At 41.8% G+C, this 19040-nt stretch overlaps 1 protein-coding gene across 10 annotated transcripts in view; it reads right to left on the bottom strand.

Moving 5' to 3' along the window:
* The window catches only part of TP53BP1 (tumor protein p53 binding protein 1), an 89155-nt gene that overhangs the window by 8523 nt on the left and 61592 nt on the right, over positions 1 to 19040 (bottom strand). For 9 of the 10 annotated variants that reach the window (XM_030842724.2, XM_060294369.1, XM_060294366.1 and 6 more), the window contains 6 exons: positions 15645 to 16128; positions 11941 to 12093; positions 4923 to 5194; positions 4110 to 4259; positions 3384 to 3814; positions 204 to 395 (listed from right to left, as the gene is read on the bottom strand). In XM_030842724.2, the coding sequence (XP_030698584.2) occupies positions 204 to 395; positions 3384 to 3814; positions 4110 to 4259; positions 4923 to 5194; positions 11941 to 12093; positions 15645 to 16128 (1682 nt within the window). The remainder of the gene's footprint in view (positions 1 to 203; positions 396 to 3383; positions 3815 to 4109; positions 4260 to 4922; positions 5195 to 11940; positions 12094 to 15644; positions 16129 to 19040) is intronic. The other variant, XM_030842728.2, reaches the window with a different exon arrangement.

Below are 19040 nucleotides of genomic sequence, written 5' to 3'. Positions count from 1 at the left end.
ATCTGAGGACTTACTATTTGGTCTTGGCGAGAAAACAGAGCTATGAAGTGGCTCCAAAAAAACTGGCTCATTACCATCTCATAAACGACCAAGGAATGATAAGATTCAGGGAAGCATTACTGATTGCTCTAAAAACCACTCCTCCTACCACAAGCAGGCCAGGGTCCAGAGGCAGTTAGCTGTTCAGGAAGCAGAGGTCTTACCTAAGCTGATATCTGCTGCCTTGGTGAGGGGCGTCACTGCCTCATATGGGCCTAGGCCGTACTGCTCTCTCAGTCTGTTTCCTTGCTCCAAGGACAAGATGACAGCCATTCGCTTATACCACTTCCTTTGGCCTTCTTTTTCAATGCTGTAGTACAGCTCTCCAGACTCCTTCCTATGCCCTTTCACCACTCCTGGGTAGGAAAAACATAAAAGCAGCTTGCTGTTTAGGCTGTTCAGCATCCACTCAGAGCAGGGCTGAGTCAGGGAGTTAGAGGAGGTACAACAGAGGACTGCAGTTAGGGCTGAACAGAACCCTGGCTGTCAATCCCAGACACCGCACCACTTAGGGTACATGTAGACACCACCCAGGGACTGGACCGTGAAGCTTCTCAGCAGAAGGAGCCCTTTAGTTATAAAATAAAGCTTCCTAAAGCCAGCCTTTGTGGGTTGTTAGCGGTTCAAATGGTTCTTGAAGTGAAACGGCATGTGGTTTGTTAAACAGTCCCATTACAACTTTACTAAACCTTTCCTTCTTGGTTTCTTTGGAGGCTGGGTGATAATTCTTGAGTTAAGTTGTAGATGAAAGATGACATCATTCAAAGAGAGAAAGCATGTGTCTGTGTAGCAAAATCAAAATAGAGATATAGACCAGAGAAAGGAAAAAAATAAATCCTGCCTCTCCTCCCTAATCTTCCCTCCTTATTATCTACTTTTCTGCTCTTGTTCTGATTCAGAACCTCAAGATAAGGCCTTTAGATTAGAAGGAACACGATGTGGGGTATAAAAGGAAACTGGGCTAGAATTCAGGAGACCTGAGCCTAGGCCTAATTCTGCTACCACCAAGCTGTGTGATCTTGGGCAAGACCCATTTCCAATCCTATAAAAAAGATACATATATAAATATAAACATAAATGCAACACACATATGATATAAAAACAGGGCACTAATGTGAATACTTTTTCATTCCTATGAACAGAAGGGTTCATTTGTTCTCTCCCATTAGCCTGTGCTTAAATGAAGGGCTAAAGAAACCCAGAGCATGCACCAAGGGGGAAAAAATGATAGAGGAGAAAGCAGGCCTTGGTTCTCTCCCTCACCTATGCCACAGAATCACTCTCTTTCCCCTTTGCTTGTTCATCTCCTGGCTTAAATCTCTAAATCAAAAAGACCCCTCAAGAGCACAAAGAAGCCCAAGGCCAACAATACACTTCACACTAATGACGAGCTACTAGAACTAGAAGCTGTCTAGTGTTAACATTAGCAGACAGCCTCAATAAATGGGACACAGAATTCCCTCCCCTGTATGCCATAATTCACTCAGGATAGAGAACTGCCTCTCTCTTAAGAGGGCCTAATGTGGACCTCCAAGAGAGGCTTTACACCAGAAAGAGGAACAAATGCATTTGATACAAACTATGTAAGTCACAGGTCATAAAAGATCTCAATCCATGTGCTACTAACTGATGCTACATGGAGCTAAGTGTTATCCAGAACTAGAAGGTGAAGTGGCCCATATAACAATGAAATAAAGGGGCAAAGAGCAACTACTCAGGAGTCCAAAGCACGAGAAAGTCTGAAGAGACTTCAATAGAGGCATTTTTGCCCATTATATACCAATCCTTGTTCTGAAAAATCCCCCAGAAAAAGGATGTTTTTAAATGACAAACTCAATGCAAACATGTATTCCCAAATTACTTCACAGAAAAGAGGCAATATATTCAAAGAATGGGCACATGAAACAGTCATAACAGACAGAAATCTCTCACCATCACCGGTACAGGGAACTGTACCGGTTTAAAAAAAAAAAAAAAAAAAAAGGCACCATTTTTCCAAACCAGAGAGTAAGTGGTGGGTGTGCAGACACACAAACACAGCACTAACAACCTCCTCCTAAGCAAAAATATCTCAATATATTTGCGACATTCAGCTACCTAAGGTTCCCATCAAGAAAGGCAGTAACTTTACAAGTCAGTGGTGAAAGAATACAAAATGGAAAGGGAAAAACACTAAATTTACAATGGAGAAACTTGGCAACCACCACCTTCACCAATGATGAAGGTTAATATCAGCAGAGATGCCCTTTGGATGTCACATACTGCCCTCCCACATACAATGTGTTGAGAAAGACACTTCACTTCTGCAGCATTCCTTTCAAAAACCCATAACGCCAATCTAGAGAAAACATGAGACAAACCCAAACTGAAGGACATTCAAAAAACACCTGACCAGTACTCCTCAAAACCGTCAAGGTCATGAAAAACAAGAAAAGATTCAGAAATTGTTACAGATCAGAGAACAAAAGACACATGAGGGGGCTTCTCTGGTGGCACAGTGGCTAAGAATCCACCTGCCAATGCAGGGTACACGGGTTCCAGCCCTGGTCCGGGAAGATCCCACATGCTGTGGAGCAACTAAACCCATGTGCCACAACTACTGAGCCTGTGTTCTAGAGCCCGCAAGCCACAACTACTGAGCCTGCGCTCTAGGGCCCGCGAACCACAACTACTGAGCCCACGTGCCACTACTACTGAAGCCCACGCACCTAGAGCCTGTGGTCCACAACAAGAGAAGCCACTGCAATGAGAAGCCCACGCACTGCAACAAAGAGTAGTCCCCGCTCATCGCAACTAGAGAAAGGCCGCGTGCAGCAATGAAGACCCAACGCAGCCAAAAATAAATAAATAAATAAATAAATTTATTTTTAAAAAAAAGAAAATAAAAAGACACATGAGGACTAGATGCAATACAGTAATCCTGGATTGGATCCTGGGACAGAAAAACGACATGGAACAGCTGGTGAAATCCAAAAAAGTTGGGAATTTAGTTAATAGTAATGAGCCAAGGTAGTTTTCTTAGTTTTGACAAACGTACATGCTAACGTAAAATGTTAACAACAGGGAAACGGGAAAGCTGCGTGAGGGGTTCATGGGAACTCTATATACTATTAATACTCTGTACTTTGCAACTTTTCTGCATATATAAAATTTTTCAAAAATAAGAAGTTTATTCAAAAATAAACAAGCAATAAAGAAGAACAAAAAAGCCAGGGGTGAGAGTAACCAGCGCTAGGAATGAAATACGACATTAGAGAACACAGAAAAGTACTCAGGCTGCAGTGAACGCTGTTGGTATTGGAGGATTGGAGAGGTGTTAAGAGAGGTCTTGCCTCTTTTATTACCTGCACTGAAATACTCATCCTCCGAAAGGGCTGTCACTTCTGTGTCCAGTGGGATGGGGTCACACAGCAGAATGTCTTTGCCCAACACATCACACTCATACCCATCATCAAAGAGCAATTTATACTTCCCAGCTCCAACATCTCGCGTGATTTTTCCAGAGTAAAAATAGCCATTGGATGACCACTTGGCTACAACACGGAGCCCTACAAAGCTGTTCCCTGGAGAGGAGGCATCTAAGCCATCAGAAGGGCCAGCAGCAGTCTGGAAAGGAATCTCTGGAGAGTCGCTTCGACGCAAAGCACCAGCACCCATGTCTGCTCGTCTGGTGGAGTCTGGCACGCGGGGCACAATACGGGTGAAGGATTTATCATCTGGCGACATGCTGGGTGAAATGTCCTCTATGCCCAAGGGGCCAGGCACAGCTGTTTCCCTAAAGAGAGATAAGAAAAAGGAGAAGGCAGTGAGAATAAGCAGAGAGCCGTACTTATCTACCAATTTTCCCACTCCTTTGTCCATGGGTCTCCAGCCCATTCTTTGCTAACCCATCACAGGCAGACGCCTGGTGTCTCAGCAGCCTCACTCTGAACCCTGCCCACTCCCCGGTCAGTGTGGGCCCCTCTTCTCCCTCCTGACACCCCACATACTCTCTACTCCCCTCTCTTCTCTCTACTCCCTTTTTTTCTGAACAAGTCATAGACTAAGTGTATCTCACACTACCCGGGTACCTGGTTCCAGTGGTCCGAGAAGGCGGGCGGCCCCTTCGCCCGCGCCCACGAGGCGTGACGGGAGCCTTCCCTCCCTGTCTGATGCCAAGGCCCGCATCACCATCCTCCTCACACACTGGCGTCCCTGTCTGACTGACCCCTTTTCTAGGACTAGAGAATGAAGACAGGTTAGTCTGATAGCACCTGCTACTGGATCCTTTCTTCACAGTCTCCCCTTGGTCCTCAGACTACATGCCAGGCCAACACGTGCTGAGCCTCCAGGGCAGCAGGAAGCTGGTCCACACACCCACCACCCAATCAGCTGGGAGCAGGAGTACAGGGTAACAAGTAAAGGACATCCTTCTATGCAAGTCTACTCCCTCCTGACAAAGCTTCCTACTGCTGCCCTCAAAAACAGCACATTCATTTCTGCCCTGCCTTCTCTTGTACTTCAGGCTCTGGATACCTGTAGAGGAAAACAAAAAGCTAGGGAATGTGTCAAGTTGGGGCTGCTACCCCAAACTTTCTGTACTCCCAACCAAAACACTCATAGGCTGCAGAAAATGGGGGCTGGGGGACAGGAATATGTGCCAGCTTTCCCGAAGTCCCCTCACCTGTTTTCTACAGTTTCTCAGGAATTCTGCCTCCCACAGGGCTCCACCCTACCTCCCATGCAAACCCAAAATAGAAGAGGAACGAAAGGGGAGGAAGAGGAGTTGATTTATCCTAGGAGGAGGATGCGGGGACTTCCCATTACTCCCCTTTTCCCGTGATATTAAAACGTCAGCAACCCTGCCCCTGCTGTGGCTCTCTCTCTGGAGACCCTGTCTGCACCTCAGTTTTCCTGGGCCTCCTCGGGAGCTGGGCAAGGCAAAATCTGCGGGTTCTGTCCCACTGGTTTTCCCTTTGAGTGGTCCGGCTCCTCTCCCTGAGCTGCCACTGCTGTGCATGGCTGAGAGACTTGTCCCACTTGACGTGCGGTGTAAGCTGGATGCCTTGGAGGAGAAGGAGCTGATATCCCCCAGGTCACCTGAAGAGCCCCCAGTCTGTGAAGGGGAAACTTCAGTTTCACACTCCTGACACTCTACAACTGGCTCTTCAGTCTCCTGCAAGGAAGAAATGGATACAAGAGCTTAAAAAAGCCACAATAACATAATGCTCATGTGATGGTTGGAAAATCCTAAATGGCAAGAAATTTCAATTCAGAAAGGTGGGAATTAGGAGGGAACTTTCTGGAGTAATGGAAATGTTCTATATCTTGCTTTGAGTAGTGATTACATATAACTGTCAAAGTCACTGAACTGAACACTTAAGACCTGTGCATTCTACAGGGAATACATATCTCCGTAAAAAATAAAATAAAGGTGGTACTAGATCAGAAGAAAGAGACCTCTATCCTGAGCTAAGTTAAATTATCTTTTTACTGGACAAGTTCACAACCTTTGGCTGCTGAGAACCCAGCAAGGATTCCAACCCAGAGGACACAGGTAATTCCCTGTCTAACAGAAGAAAGGTAAGGAAGTAGGTAGGTTAGAGGAAGAAGTGGTTAGGAGCCCTTCTGGGTACATGATTATAGCAGTGGGTAGCCTTACATGTTTTTTGAAATTAGATATTTTCTATTACCTTTCAATATGTGATCAAGGAAATTAAAAATTATAGGCAAAAATAGCTATATAATGGTATCACTGTTTACCAAAATGAAAACCAAAAAGGCAATAATCAAAATATATGAATTTCCGGTATCTACAGAGGACAGGAATATCAAACTGACTTTATCTCACTCACATGCCTACTTTGATGGATTGGTAGTGGTTGCCTGGAGCTCAGTTTTAAGCAGCCACTAAGGCTAATTCCCAGGTTTAGTGAGGAAAGGTTCTAGGACCAATCAGCAATGTCCTCTACGGGCACAGGATTGAGAAATTACAGCACAGGTGCTGCACATTTGCTTTCCTACTCTAGCCTGTTCATGCCTTATTGTGCTAATTATCAGAGAAAATACGGAGAAGTATAAGACAGACTCTTCCCTCAAAGAGTTTACAGTCTCTCTGGGAGACAGTATGCAATGCACACATGTTTAAATAATGCTATAAGATGATTAAATGATTATTTTTGACCACTCCCTTCTTGAAAATCTCTTCTCTTCTAAAATCTATAAAGTCACTTTTTCTTCCTTTCATTCTACCTCTTTAGCTACTTCTATTTGCACTTGTTTTTTGGTTCCTCTTTCTCTGCCTATTCCTTTTAAATTACTATTTCCCAGGACTCTGTTCTCATTCCTTTCCTTACTCTCCCATGCTTTCTCTGGCCAGTCTTACCTGACTTATTCCGGCCTGTCTACCAACAATACAATGATGACTCAGCTCCAAATTCATGGATGCGAATGCCTACTAAACTCTTACCCTTGTATGTACTAGGGACACCTGCAGTCTAACCGATCCAAAACTCAATCTGTCATCTTCTCTTCATTTCCTTGCCTTCAATGAATGAATCCTGGACCTCCCCAGTGTAACTCATATCCCCTGCAGCTCTCTGTAGCACGGGCTGGTTTTTCTCAACCAAACCTCAATTCAAGAGTTTGGAGATGAGAGGCCTCCTTGCTCCCCACTGCCATTAACAGATCATTTCTAACTCCCCACTTCTTGCTCCTACCAAATCATTATTTGCCATTCTGTTAAACTCTCTCCTTCCCTCATTGTTACTCACCAACATTCTATCAATTACTGACTCTTCATGCATGAACACGTTATACTCCTGGTTCACAGCCTCCCTTCCGCTGTCATTTTCCGAGGCTAACATCCATCAGATGACCCATCCAGCAACAATCTTTCCTGATCTAATTACCACCATTAACCTTTTCCTCTACTCTACCTCAGCCATCTGCTACTACCAGGGTCATTACCAGAAGCTGCACCACCTCCAGAAATCTTACCATTCTCCAGTCACCATCTCCTATCATCCAACTTGCCTTCTTTAGCTGGATGTGAGTCAGCATAATCTGCCAAGGCCACTTGACTAAAGCAGGTGTTGAGAGCTCAGAACTTAAGTCAACTCCTTCTCTTGGACACGGCAAATGAGCAGGGGCAAGACCAGCCTAGAGGGCTGGGACTCCAGGCTGTGTCTCAGTTGGAGAGTAGGCCCAAAGAACAGTAGCTAACTACACCTGCCTTTGCAACTGTTCAAAAGTTGAGCCCTTGCTCTTATAATGACTTGGGCCCAGGCTCCAAGGTGGCCTCATGATCTTTTTAATGTATTTGCTTATTTTTTTCCTGTGCGTCCTTCCTACTAGACTACAGAGGCCACATTAAGACAGAGTAGTGACCACCTTCTTTCCTGGATTTATCCTCAAAATAGCACAGTGCCTGCCACAAAAGAGGTCCTCAGTAAATATTTACTGCATGAAGGATCTTCTCTCTCAAACCAGTGTCCTATTTATATTCTCTCAGTAAATGGTACCACCATCTATCTGCCCAGGCAAAAAGCCCAGGCATCATATATAATTCCTCCCTCTCCCACAATCCCCACACGTAGGAATTCACCAAAGTCTATCAATTTCACCTTCTATATATGTATTTTTTTACATCTATTTCCCTCCTCTCAATCCCCACTACCACTGTCCTATTTTGACACTCATTGCCTCTTGTCTGAACTATGCCTCTAACCCCTCCCATTCCAATCGTTACACTGCTGCCAATCGGACCTTTCCAACATGCAAATCTGAGCATGTCATCCCTTTCCCCCAAATTCTTTAAAGGCTTTCCATCACACAAAAGATAAAAATCTAAACTCTCTTCTATGATATACAAAGCCTTATGCTCTGGGCCCCTACCATCCTCAAGAGCACCCTCTCTCACAATTCCCTACCCTACCGTCCTTGTCACATTCTAAATATTCATTGAGCATGCCATGCTGTCTACATATTTACAAACCTTTTCATTCTGCCTGCAGCGTCCTTCTCCCCTGCCCTTCGATCTCATCTGCCACACTTTGAGCACTACATCTTCTGTGAGGCCTTTTAGTCACCTTCAGGTAAGCTAGCAGGCTCTGGCCCCTCTTTCTAACACATCTTTCCATACCTCTACTACAGCAACCACAAGTTCTGGATTTGTTGCATGTCAAGTGTAAATAAGCTCCTAAGAGAATAGAGACCCTGTCTTTTTATCTTCTTAGTCTCAGTGCCCACCATAGTGCTAGGAACACAGCAAAAAAGAAGCTGCTGGTAAATAAATGAATAAAATTTTTAAAATATGATAAACAAAGGCTACAAGAGATGAGGGAAGGAAAGTTCCCAGAATCCTCTGACGTCAACCTGTCCACCTTCACACCTCTACACATCTTTGGGCTGCCCACCAAGTGTACTGTTCCCACATCTGTGCTCTTTACTTTCTGCCTCTGTGCCTTTGCTCACCAAGCCTTCTTTCTGTATAGAACACCCTTTCCCTGTATCTCCCAATATCTAAAAGCTTCAGTGTCCAACTCAAGTACTTTCTGGCCCTCACCCAGAAAGGCTTTATCAAAATTCTCTTCAGACACGTTTCCTCCTCTTCTGAACTACTACACACACCTTCTGTTTGACACACATCCCTTTCACTCTTAAGAGACAGCACAATGTAGTAGTTAGGAATGCAGGCTGTGGAATTAGACTGCCTGGGATGAATTCTAGTTCCTCTGTTTATTAGCTTTGTAGCATTAAGCAAGTGATTTTAACTTGCTATGTCAGTTTCTTGAGTGCAAAATGGGAATAACAATATACACCTCACAGCTTAGTTGTGAGAATTAAATGAGTTAAATCACGTAAAAGTCCTTAGAATAGTGCCTGGCAGAAATAGAGACACAGATGTAAAGAACAAACGTACGGACACCAAGGGAGGAAGGTGGTGGGGTGGTGGGGTGTGATGAATTGGGAGATTGGGATTGACATGTATACACTAATATGTATAAAATAGATAACTAATAAGAAACTGCTGTGTAAAAAATAAATAAAATTTAAAAATTAAAAAAAAAGAGTGCCTGGCATATAGCTAGTGCTCAATAAATGTTATTTGCTATTACTATTTTATTTAATTATGGCAAGTGTTTCCCAAACTATGTAACATAGGTGTATAATACACATTACTTTAAAAAATGCTGGGCTTCCCTGGTGGCGCAGTGGTTGAGAGTCCGCCTGCTGATGCAGGGGACACGGGTTCGTGCCCCGGTCTGGGAAGATCCCACATGCCGCGGAGCAGCTGGGCCCATAAGCCATGGCCACTGAGCCTGCGCGTCTGGAGCCTGTGCTCCACAAAGGGTGAGGCCACAACAGTGAAAGGCCCACGTACCGCAAAAAAAAAAAAGTTCAATAGTCAAATAAATTTAGGAAATGCTGTGTTACACAATAAAATAGATTTTTAAAAATATTTATTCATTTACTTTGGCTGCGCCGGTTCTTAGTTGTGGAGTCTCTGTTGTGGTGTGCGGGATCTTTTAGTTGTAGCATGCGGGCTCATAGTTGTGGCATGCATGCAGGATCTAGCTCCCCGACCAGGGATTGAACCTGGGCCCCTGCATTGGGAGCACGGAGTCTTACCCACTGGACCACCAGGGAAGTCCCAAAATAGATATCTTTACTGGAGGGCTTCTTAGACCCTTTAATGTAATATGCACTGTGAATCTCCATGGTGGGGGAGGGGGCAGTTACAGCACTAGGTGTTTTCTCAAACTTAATATTTATGACCATGGAACTTTGTTTTCCCTCTCAGAGTATCTAGCAGGCCTGCTGTTTCCAAAAATATACTTTAGAAAGCACCATAAAAAATATTAAATAAAGTAATATGTTTAACACTTAAAACTAGTACCTGGCACATAGTTCAGTGTAGACTACAACAGTTACAAAAACTTTTCATGAAAGCAAATTTTTTCTATAAAGCTGCTAAGCTCACAATTTTTCCAAAATAGTAATAACACTGAAAAAAATTTTGTAAACATAAAATTGAAGGTAAATCAACGTTTTAAAAGAATTATTTCTGGAACTTAGTGTATAATAAATAAAGAATTGGGAACTCCCTGGCGGTCCAGTTGTTAGGACTCCATGCTTTCACTGCTGAGGGCCCAAGTTCAATTCCTAGTCGGAGAACTAAGATCCTGCAAGCTGCACAGCATGGCCAAAAAAAAAAAAAAGACGATTTCTCAAACTAATATAAAATCCTTTCTGACATGAGGGCCACAATGGCCCAATAATGAACAATAGCAATAATATGTTCCACTTAAAACTATATACCAGTTTTGGACTTCCCAGGTGCCACAGTGGTTTAGAATCCACCTGCCAATGCAGCGGAAACGGGTTCGAGCCCTGGTCCGGGAAGATCCCACATGCTGCAGGGCAACTAAGCCCGTGCGCCACAACTACTGAGCCTATACTCTAGAGCCCGCATACCACAACAAGAGAAGCCACTGCAATGAGAAGTCCGCGTACCGCAAGGAAGAGTAGCCCCGCTCACCGCAACTAGAGAAAGCCTGCTCGCCGCAACTAGAGAAAAGCCTGCACGTAACAACAAAGACCCAACACAGCCAAATAAATAAATAAATTCATTTTAAAAATTTCAAAAAAAATAAATAAAACTATACACCAGTTTAATTCTCCCTGAGCACAACCTCCTATATGGCTAGCTGGCAGAATTAAAGAAAAGTGCTTGACTAAGGAATAGAATAGCTATGCCTCTTATCAATTACTAAAATGGTTCCCAGATATTAACATATATACCAAGAAAAAAGTGACAGATCTTTAATTCTAGAAAATCTCTCTAACCTCAGCAAGTATTAGATCTAAACAAAGTCAGCATACAACGTTGTACACTATAACAGTCAATAAACACCAATATTAATGCTGACACTGGGAATGAGTCCATAATGAATCCTACTAAGAAATAAAGGTTCATCTCCAGGACTTCCCTGGTGGCACAGTGGTTAAGAATCTGCCTGCCAATTCAGGGGACATAGGTTCGAGCCCTGGTCTGGGAAGACCCCACATATCGTGGAGCAACTAAGCCTGTGCGTCACAACTACTGAAGCCCACGAGCCCTAGAGCCCACGTACCACAACTACTGAGCCCGAGTGCTGCAACTACTGAAGCCCGTGCGCCTAGAGCCTGTGCTCCATCACAAGAGAAGCCACCGCAATGAGAAGCCCACGCGCCGCACTGAAGAGTAGCCCCCGCAGCAACAAAGACCCAACGCAGCCAAAAAAATAAATTAAATAATTTTAAAAAAAAAGGTACATCGCCTACTAACAGGTTCATAACCACACACGAATGGAAACTAAGACCAATGAGTAAAAAATGGTAACATGTGAGAAAACAGTGAGAAACGATGAGAAAATACATGCAGCTAAGCAGGGAGTTCTACACTTCATTAGTTTCCACGGATTAAAAATAACACGTAACAGGGAACTATATTCAACATCCTGGGATAAACCATAATGGAAAAGAATATAAAAAAGAAAGCATGTCTCTATGTGTATAACTGAGTAACTTTGCTGTACAGCAGAGATGGACACAACAGTGTAAATCAACTACAATTAAAAAAAAAATTTTTTTTAAACACATAAAATCTTTACACATGAGAGATTTATCAATCTGTTCTTTATAGATACACAGTGCATGATGGGATTGGTTAAATAAGTGACCAGAGGTCAAACAGCAAACCCACAGTTGGGAAAGACAGAACTCAGAACTCTAGCCCAGTTGTTATACTTTCTCATAAAAGGATTAGAGAAAACAGTGTTAGTAGCTAGTTGTATAGGGAAGAGGGGAGCAGGTAGAGGGCCAGGGTAATTCTTCTATTGAAAAAAATTTGCCACATAGACCCACAGTGTACATTACCTCAGTTACTTTTCTTTCTACCTCTGTTCCGTCCACATAATACACATCTGTGATGACACGAGTGACAAGTGTGCGAACCTCACGAATTGTTCTCATGTGGCGATGCAAGACATGGCCATGAGGGGGCTGAGGCATATCAAACTCTTCCTCTCCCTATGATAAAAAATAGAGAGTCTCACTGCAAACTGTCAGAATCACAAGTCAACTGCTTCATGATGAGCACTGTTCAGAGGTTCCATGAATCTAATGTGATGGAATTTTCCCGTTGCTTTGTTTCTATTCACCTATAGGTAACACTAGGGATGGACCAGCTGTCTAGCCAGAGGCTAGGAAAAGTCTGTATCAGTTTCACCTAAAACCCATTCCTGCCTAAAGTAAAAGCATAACATCTAGCACTTATATCTAGGATATTTAAGTGAAACTTTGACCCCCTAAAAGCACATTGAGATTGTAATCCTTTTGATTTTGTTGCCGACTTGTCAATCAGCATTCAAGTTTACACTTACAACAGGCTCTTCAGATAAAAGGAAAGCATTCTTTAGAACTTTACATAAAGCAATAACATCTGTTAGTCTCAGTGCAGTCTGTTTTTTCTGCATTAGTAAGTGAAAACTACGGTTTATTTATACCTGGAACAAGACACACTGATTTCTCCTAGAATTAAATATGAAATATTTGATCTATTCCAAATAAGAGATTGTAACTAAAGAGTTGAGCTAGTGTCCAGAAACAGAGAACATTAGCAAATTAGGATTTCATATCTAGTTGCACCATAATCAGTTATATATTTTAAATAAGACCCTACATTTTTATGACAACTGTTACCTACATGTTTTCTCATAACACCTAGACCACATTTATCCATATCCAAGCCCCCCACTCCGCTTCTACCCCATGGCTCTGCAATTGTGAGAGGAAATGCACACTTTTTTCTCCCACCTTATTTCCCCTATAGTAGACTGATTTTACTTTCTGCAGTCAGTGTCAAGGTATCTAAGTCTTTCAAAAGAGTTATATTTACCACTGCAATAATGAGTCTGGTTTTTTCCTGATAGTGTGGTAGTAATTTACCTAAAGTAATTTCTCTGAATAATTTGCACTCCAACTTCATGTTAGGGGTGAAATATCTACTAAAATTATGTGAATAAATATAAATAAAATAAAATGCGTGGAAACTTATTCAACTAATTCCTTAAAATACTTCGGTATATACAACTCTGGTTAATGAATGGTCAGGGCATACGTCAGTCATCAGGGTGTATCAGAGCCATGGCAGCCTGGACTTCCTGCCTGCACACACAGGGGTCTAAAAGGTTTCAGTGCGCTTTATATGTCCCTGAAATGAGGCCAAAAAGCCTCCCTGTATTCTTCCATTACAACAGCCAGACAAATGATCACTTCAAGAGAGATACCTAAATAAACATGTCTGATAGAATAAGAAAGGAGAGAAGGGAAAAAGGGCAGATAAAAAGAAAGTTATGCTTACTCTCTTCAAATAGTCTTCTGAAAAGAGGTTTCTGTAAAGATAAATAGCTTGAGGATCTTGTTATGATTAAGGGAAGATAAAATAAAAATAAAACCACACTTTCACTTCATAGAAAACCTGGCTCTAGGCCCACTTGACACATAAATGGAAATTTAAGGAATGTCAAATGTAGGCTGCCTATGTTTTTCTCTGAGTACTGAACTGAGTCCTACCCAGACTGCAAGGGATAAAAAAGCACTGATGTTTGGAAAACCTCCATACAGCGTTCCTCATTTTCCAACCATTCTTCAAAAGATGGCACACCAACCCCAATTTCTGTTACTGTACCCACCATTTATATTTTTTAATTGCGGTAAAATATACTTAACATAAAATTTACCATTTTAACCATTTTTAAATAAACAGTTTGTAGCATTATGTACATTCACATTATTGTGAAAACATCACCATATACACCTCCAGAACTTTTTTATCTTTCTCAACAGAAACTCTGTACCCAATCTGCATCTGTATTTTTTTAGCACTTTTCTTTCCTTAGCAGGAGCAACTAGCTCTTAAATATGTCATTTCACTCTGTATGACATAGTAGTAGTACAGCATAAGTGGTGGTTGTGCTGGTAACAGCTGCAGTAGTAGTAGTTAAAACAATAATAATCAATAGGTTGTAGCAGTAGCCAACACATATTGAGCTTTTACTGTGTGTCAGACCCAGTGCTAAGAGCTTTGCAAACTTTATCTCAACTTTCACAACATCCAGATGCTGTCTGACTCCAAAGCCTGAGCTCTGGCTCACTGGCTCCTATCATCATGTTGAGACAGGAACAGAAATTATTTCCCTATTTGACAGAGGGAGAATATGAAGAAGTAAAAGAAAATACAATCTAGTGGCACCCACATGATTGCTGTCTTTAAGATAAACTCTTTTCATAAAGGCAGAGAAACCTAATTACTATGTGGCAGAATCAAACACTTTAAGGGCGAAAATAAACAGCTGCAAAATAGGGTCTGATGTGCTACAGCCCCTATATCCAAAAGGCTATGCTATTTTGAAACTTCCTGAATTGATAAGGTCTTAGGTCTCAGAGGCTGTGTTACTATAAAAGGCTAATATAAACAGAATTTTTGGAGAGGCATGGATAAACAGAACAAGACTACACAAGCTGTGATTTAAAAACAGAAAAGCAACATAGCATAATGAAAAGAATACCGATTCTGAAGTCAGATATGCTGAGTTCAAATTCCAGTTCTGCCACCTACTGATGGCAAAATCTTGGGCAAGTTACTTAACCTCTCTTCAGCTTGGTTTCTTTACCTGTGAAATGGGAATAATAATACCAACCTCATGGGTTGTCTTGAGCACAATGCTGATATACTGTAGGTGTTCAATAAATAGGAATTATTTTATTTTTATAAAACAAACAACTTGGACCATTCGAATGAGAGGCACATCACTAGTGAAGCTTTCCTAGGCAGATCCCAAGTGAAGATGATCTACCAGAGCAACTGAAAAGGCAATTTAACCACTATTACTAATGAAATTTTATGAACTTCCTCTTGTTAGCATGTACATTACTACCACCACTTCTTACCCACTCAATTTTCACTAGTACCTACAATTCCCTACTCTATTCCCAAGAAGCTGTTCTTCCAGTCTCACGTTCATCAGCCCCAAACCTTTTCTTCCCAGTATGTCTATTCCTAGCCTCTTTCTGCAGTCCCTGGTCACCTGGGGACTTTCCCTGTTAGTGTTCTTTGTTTACAATACTGTGATAAACTATCCTTCATGCTTCTTCTACTCCTTCCTCCTTTACTTTCTACTCTCTCAGTTCCTGGGAACATTGGTTAAATAGACTTGGGGGACAAGCAATTAGCTCTTATGGTTATAAAGGAGGATGAGAAATGATGGCAGAAGGAAAGACTGAATGTAGAAAAGTATTACAGGACCCAGACTATATTCCTGGCTTTCTCTTCCAGTAAAGACCTACTTGACAAACTCTAGTACTATTCCATTTCCCTGAAAGATTATCTTATTGGCTATAGCTACCCATAATTTTCACTACCCTATCCCAATCCTGGATGAATTGTTTTTATCCTTTAACCACTGGTTTGTATAAAACTGTTAAGAATTATCATTAAGTACAAGTACCACAACTTAAATTCTCTGGGAATCCAGATAGTTGAAAACAGGGCCCCTGAGGTACCCTGTATGTTCTCTCACCTGGCTATGGAGTGACTCTGTATCATCCCCAGGAGCACTGACTGGTTTCTCTCCACTCCCCCTCTCAGTCTGAACTGTGGCATCTTGTTTTCCAGAGTTCTGGTCCACTGTACTGGTCCCTTGTTCACACACATTCTTTACAGTCTGAGTTGCTGCTGAAACAGTTTCGGGGACCCAGAGGGAATGCTCTATGGTCTGGATTCCTACGTTATTTTGGCTGGGCCTTTCAATCAAGGCTTCACTAGATTTTTCCTGACTGGTATTCTGTCCTTCTTTCTGGCCTTCTGGCATGTCTGTCTCCATTGCTTCCCCTTGAGGACTGGATGGCTCCTGTGTGGCCATCTCCAGGGAGGTAGGAGAAGCAGGGTCTTTGATAGGACTACTGGGCTTCATAGGCTGTTGACTCTGGCTGGTCCTTTGGTCACCTTCTAATTTTCCCTTCTCCTCTTCATCTTGAGTACTTGGAAAATGCAGCAAGTTCCCCCTGAAAATCAAGCACATAAAGAAACCATGTCAAAAAAAAGAAACCATATCAAGTAAGCAAGTGTATACGTGAGTGTGAGTGTGTGTGAGTGTGTGTGTGTGTGTGCGTGTGTGTGTGTCAAGGGGGAACCATAATTTGACACTCTGAGATATGTGGGGAAGGGTGAAAATGAGGTGACCGAGTATATGACCTTACAAGATTTCTCATCATAATTTCACTCCTGTGAAAAAAGAACGGTGCACAGGACTATTCCACCATGATGGTAAAATAGCCATAAAATTTCTTCTCTCCATTAGCTATGAACTCTGAAAACTGACACAGGAAAATAAGGTAAACAAAGGATGCAAAACCATTATTGAAGTCATAAACACTGAAGGCAACTTAGGGATCTACTTCAAAACAGATCAATTAGGTCAAGATGTCTCATTTGGCTTTATTAATGGTTTTAATATTTCTTAAATGACTCCTAGCATTCTAGATACTGTTCATTACACCCCTTGACTAATAATTTTAGGAAAAGAAACCCAATCTGTAAAGGAAAGAGTTGTAGGTGAGATTCTATCTTTGCTAGCTATATTGACATTATCTACAACTAACCATTTCAGAATGACTTGGTTCCTCACAGTTCAGGGTATTTCTTTTCATTAGTCTTCCCATTTGGCTATCAGTGATTTATTCATATATCCCACAAGCATTTGATGCATGTCTCCTACAAACCAGATACCATGAAGCCCTGAGGTGCCTAGGAGCTTTCTTAAATGCTCTCAACAATACATCAGAATAAATAGGCCCAGATTAACTCCAAGTGAGCAGGTTACACAGAAACTTGACATTCACATCTTATTCATCTCCACGCTTAAAACACTTAACACGGGGTTTAATATAAAGTGCTTAGGGCTTCCCTGGTGGCGCAGTGGTTGAGAGTCCGCCTGCCGATGCATGGGACACGGGTTCGTGCCCCGGTATGGGAAGATCCCACATGCCGTGGAGCGGCTGGGTCCGTGAGCCATGGCCGCTGCGCCTGCGCGTCCGGAGCCTGTGCTCCGCAACTGGAGAGGCCACAACAGTGAGAGGCCCGCGTACAGCCAAAAAATAAAAATAAATTAAAAAAAAATAATAAAGTGCTTAATAAATTTACTTTCAACAAAAGAATGTTCTCTCAATCAATTAACTGCAAAAATCTACTTTCAGATTAACTAATTGTATAACTGTGTTCATCATATAGAAAATGCCCGTAACTTCTAACTTTTTAGTAAACCATAAGTTGAATGCATCACTGTACTATAAAAAACAACATACTAATGCATTTTTAGGTTGTGTTAAATATATAATAACCAAAATAAGATAAAAAGAACCCATTCTGAACTGACCATGGAAAAACATCTGGAATGTTTCAGGTCATCATATTTTACAAAGCATAAACTGAGATATACCCAGAAGATAACATCCAGGATGATAAAGGGTCTAGAAACTATGTCACATGCTGTTGTGTTTGGCCAGAGAAAGATGGAGCCATCTAGACAGAAAAAGCTGTCTCCAACTTGGGAGGAGCTCTCACCCTTAGAAGCTGAACTGACCTGGGTAGACAGAAAAAAGAAGCATGAAGAACTCTTTGGGGCTTGCTCTGCTCTGGATCTTGGAGAAGAAAGACAAAAGGAGAAGTCTCTGAGGTTTCTATCTTGTGCAGCTCAGTTTACCAAAACAGGAGATCAAAGTGGGATTTAGAAAAGAGTTCTAGCCAAAGAGAGCCTGGTATGCATTTGGTTGTTAGAGCCTGTGTCTTCTCTGTCAGGAACCTCAACTGAATGGGGATATATGGTCCAGTGAAGAATAGGTAAGAATAAGATCACCAGAAGACAGACGAATAACACCTATCTGGTTTATAAGTGATCATACATATAAATTACTTAGCACGGTGCTAGATACACAGCAGATGCTCATTGATATTAGTTGCATAAGACAAAGTATGAACTGAATACCCATGTTTGAATCTTTAAGACATCTAACATATCAACAGCTGAGCAATAATGAAAGTGAGCCAAAAGCTAGAAGGGACAAGACTTGATTAACCATTTCAAGAATTCAATTACCATTGTTCCCCGCACTTTAAATAAGCCTAGACATTTTACCTCAGAAGCTATTTATTTAGTGTAGAACTTCCGAATAGAGTTTTACTTCTAAAACAAAGCTTTACTTTTTTTCTTTGTTTTATTTTTGACTTTTTAATTCTTAATTGACAAATATTAGGCTGCTTTTTTCTCCCAAACTGTTAATTGGAACTCCTCTCTCTCTAAAGACTAAAGGTATCTCATTGCAACATCAGCAATATTCAGCAGATTCCTGTCAAATACCAGAATTTTGGTATCTATCTTTCTTGGGTTAGCATCAGTCAAATAAATAAATGATGTTCAAATCACAGTCACTTCCCTCCAAGAAACATCTATCATAAAGATGTGGTATATTAATCTCCCAAGAAACAATAAAGAAGGAAACTTCAGTACCAGAAAAGAGAAGAAATTCAATAATTGCAAGAAGGACCACACTTCTCTTTCTTCATTAGTTCCAGCTACACAATTCTACTCTGGTCACTATATGTCAGATTTAGAAACTGATGCAAAGAAAGCAAATTTTAGCAGGGAAAGCCTGGGTAAAATTAATCCAAAGTGAAACATGGAAGAAAAAACCTCCATATTTAATAAACTTCTAACCATTCTGTTTTGAGTGTAGGTCTGTCTGCGGAGGAACTGGAATCAAAACCAGCTGGAGTGCTTCCCTGGTGGCACAGTGGTTAAAAATCTGCCTACCAATGCAGGGGACACGGGTTCAATCCCTGATCCAGGAAGATCCCACATGCTGCGGAGCAACTAGGCCCGTGCGCCACAACTACTGAGCCAGTGTTCTAGAGCCCGCGA

This window comes from Globicephala melas, chromosome 2 (assembly GCF_963455315.2).
Source record: "Globicephala melas chromosome 2, mGloMel1.2, whole genome shotgun sequence".
NCBI classification, from domain to species: domain Eukaryota; kingdom Metazoa; phylum Chordata; class Mammalia; order Artiodactyla; family Delphinidae; genus Globicephala; species Globicephala melas.
The sequence above is the reverse complement of the archived record's forward strand: the minus strand, read 5'-3'. Positions and strand labels throughout refer to the sequence as shown.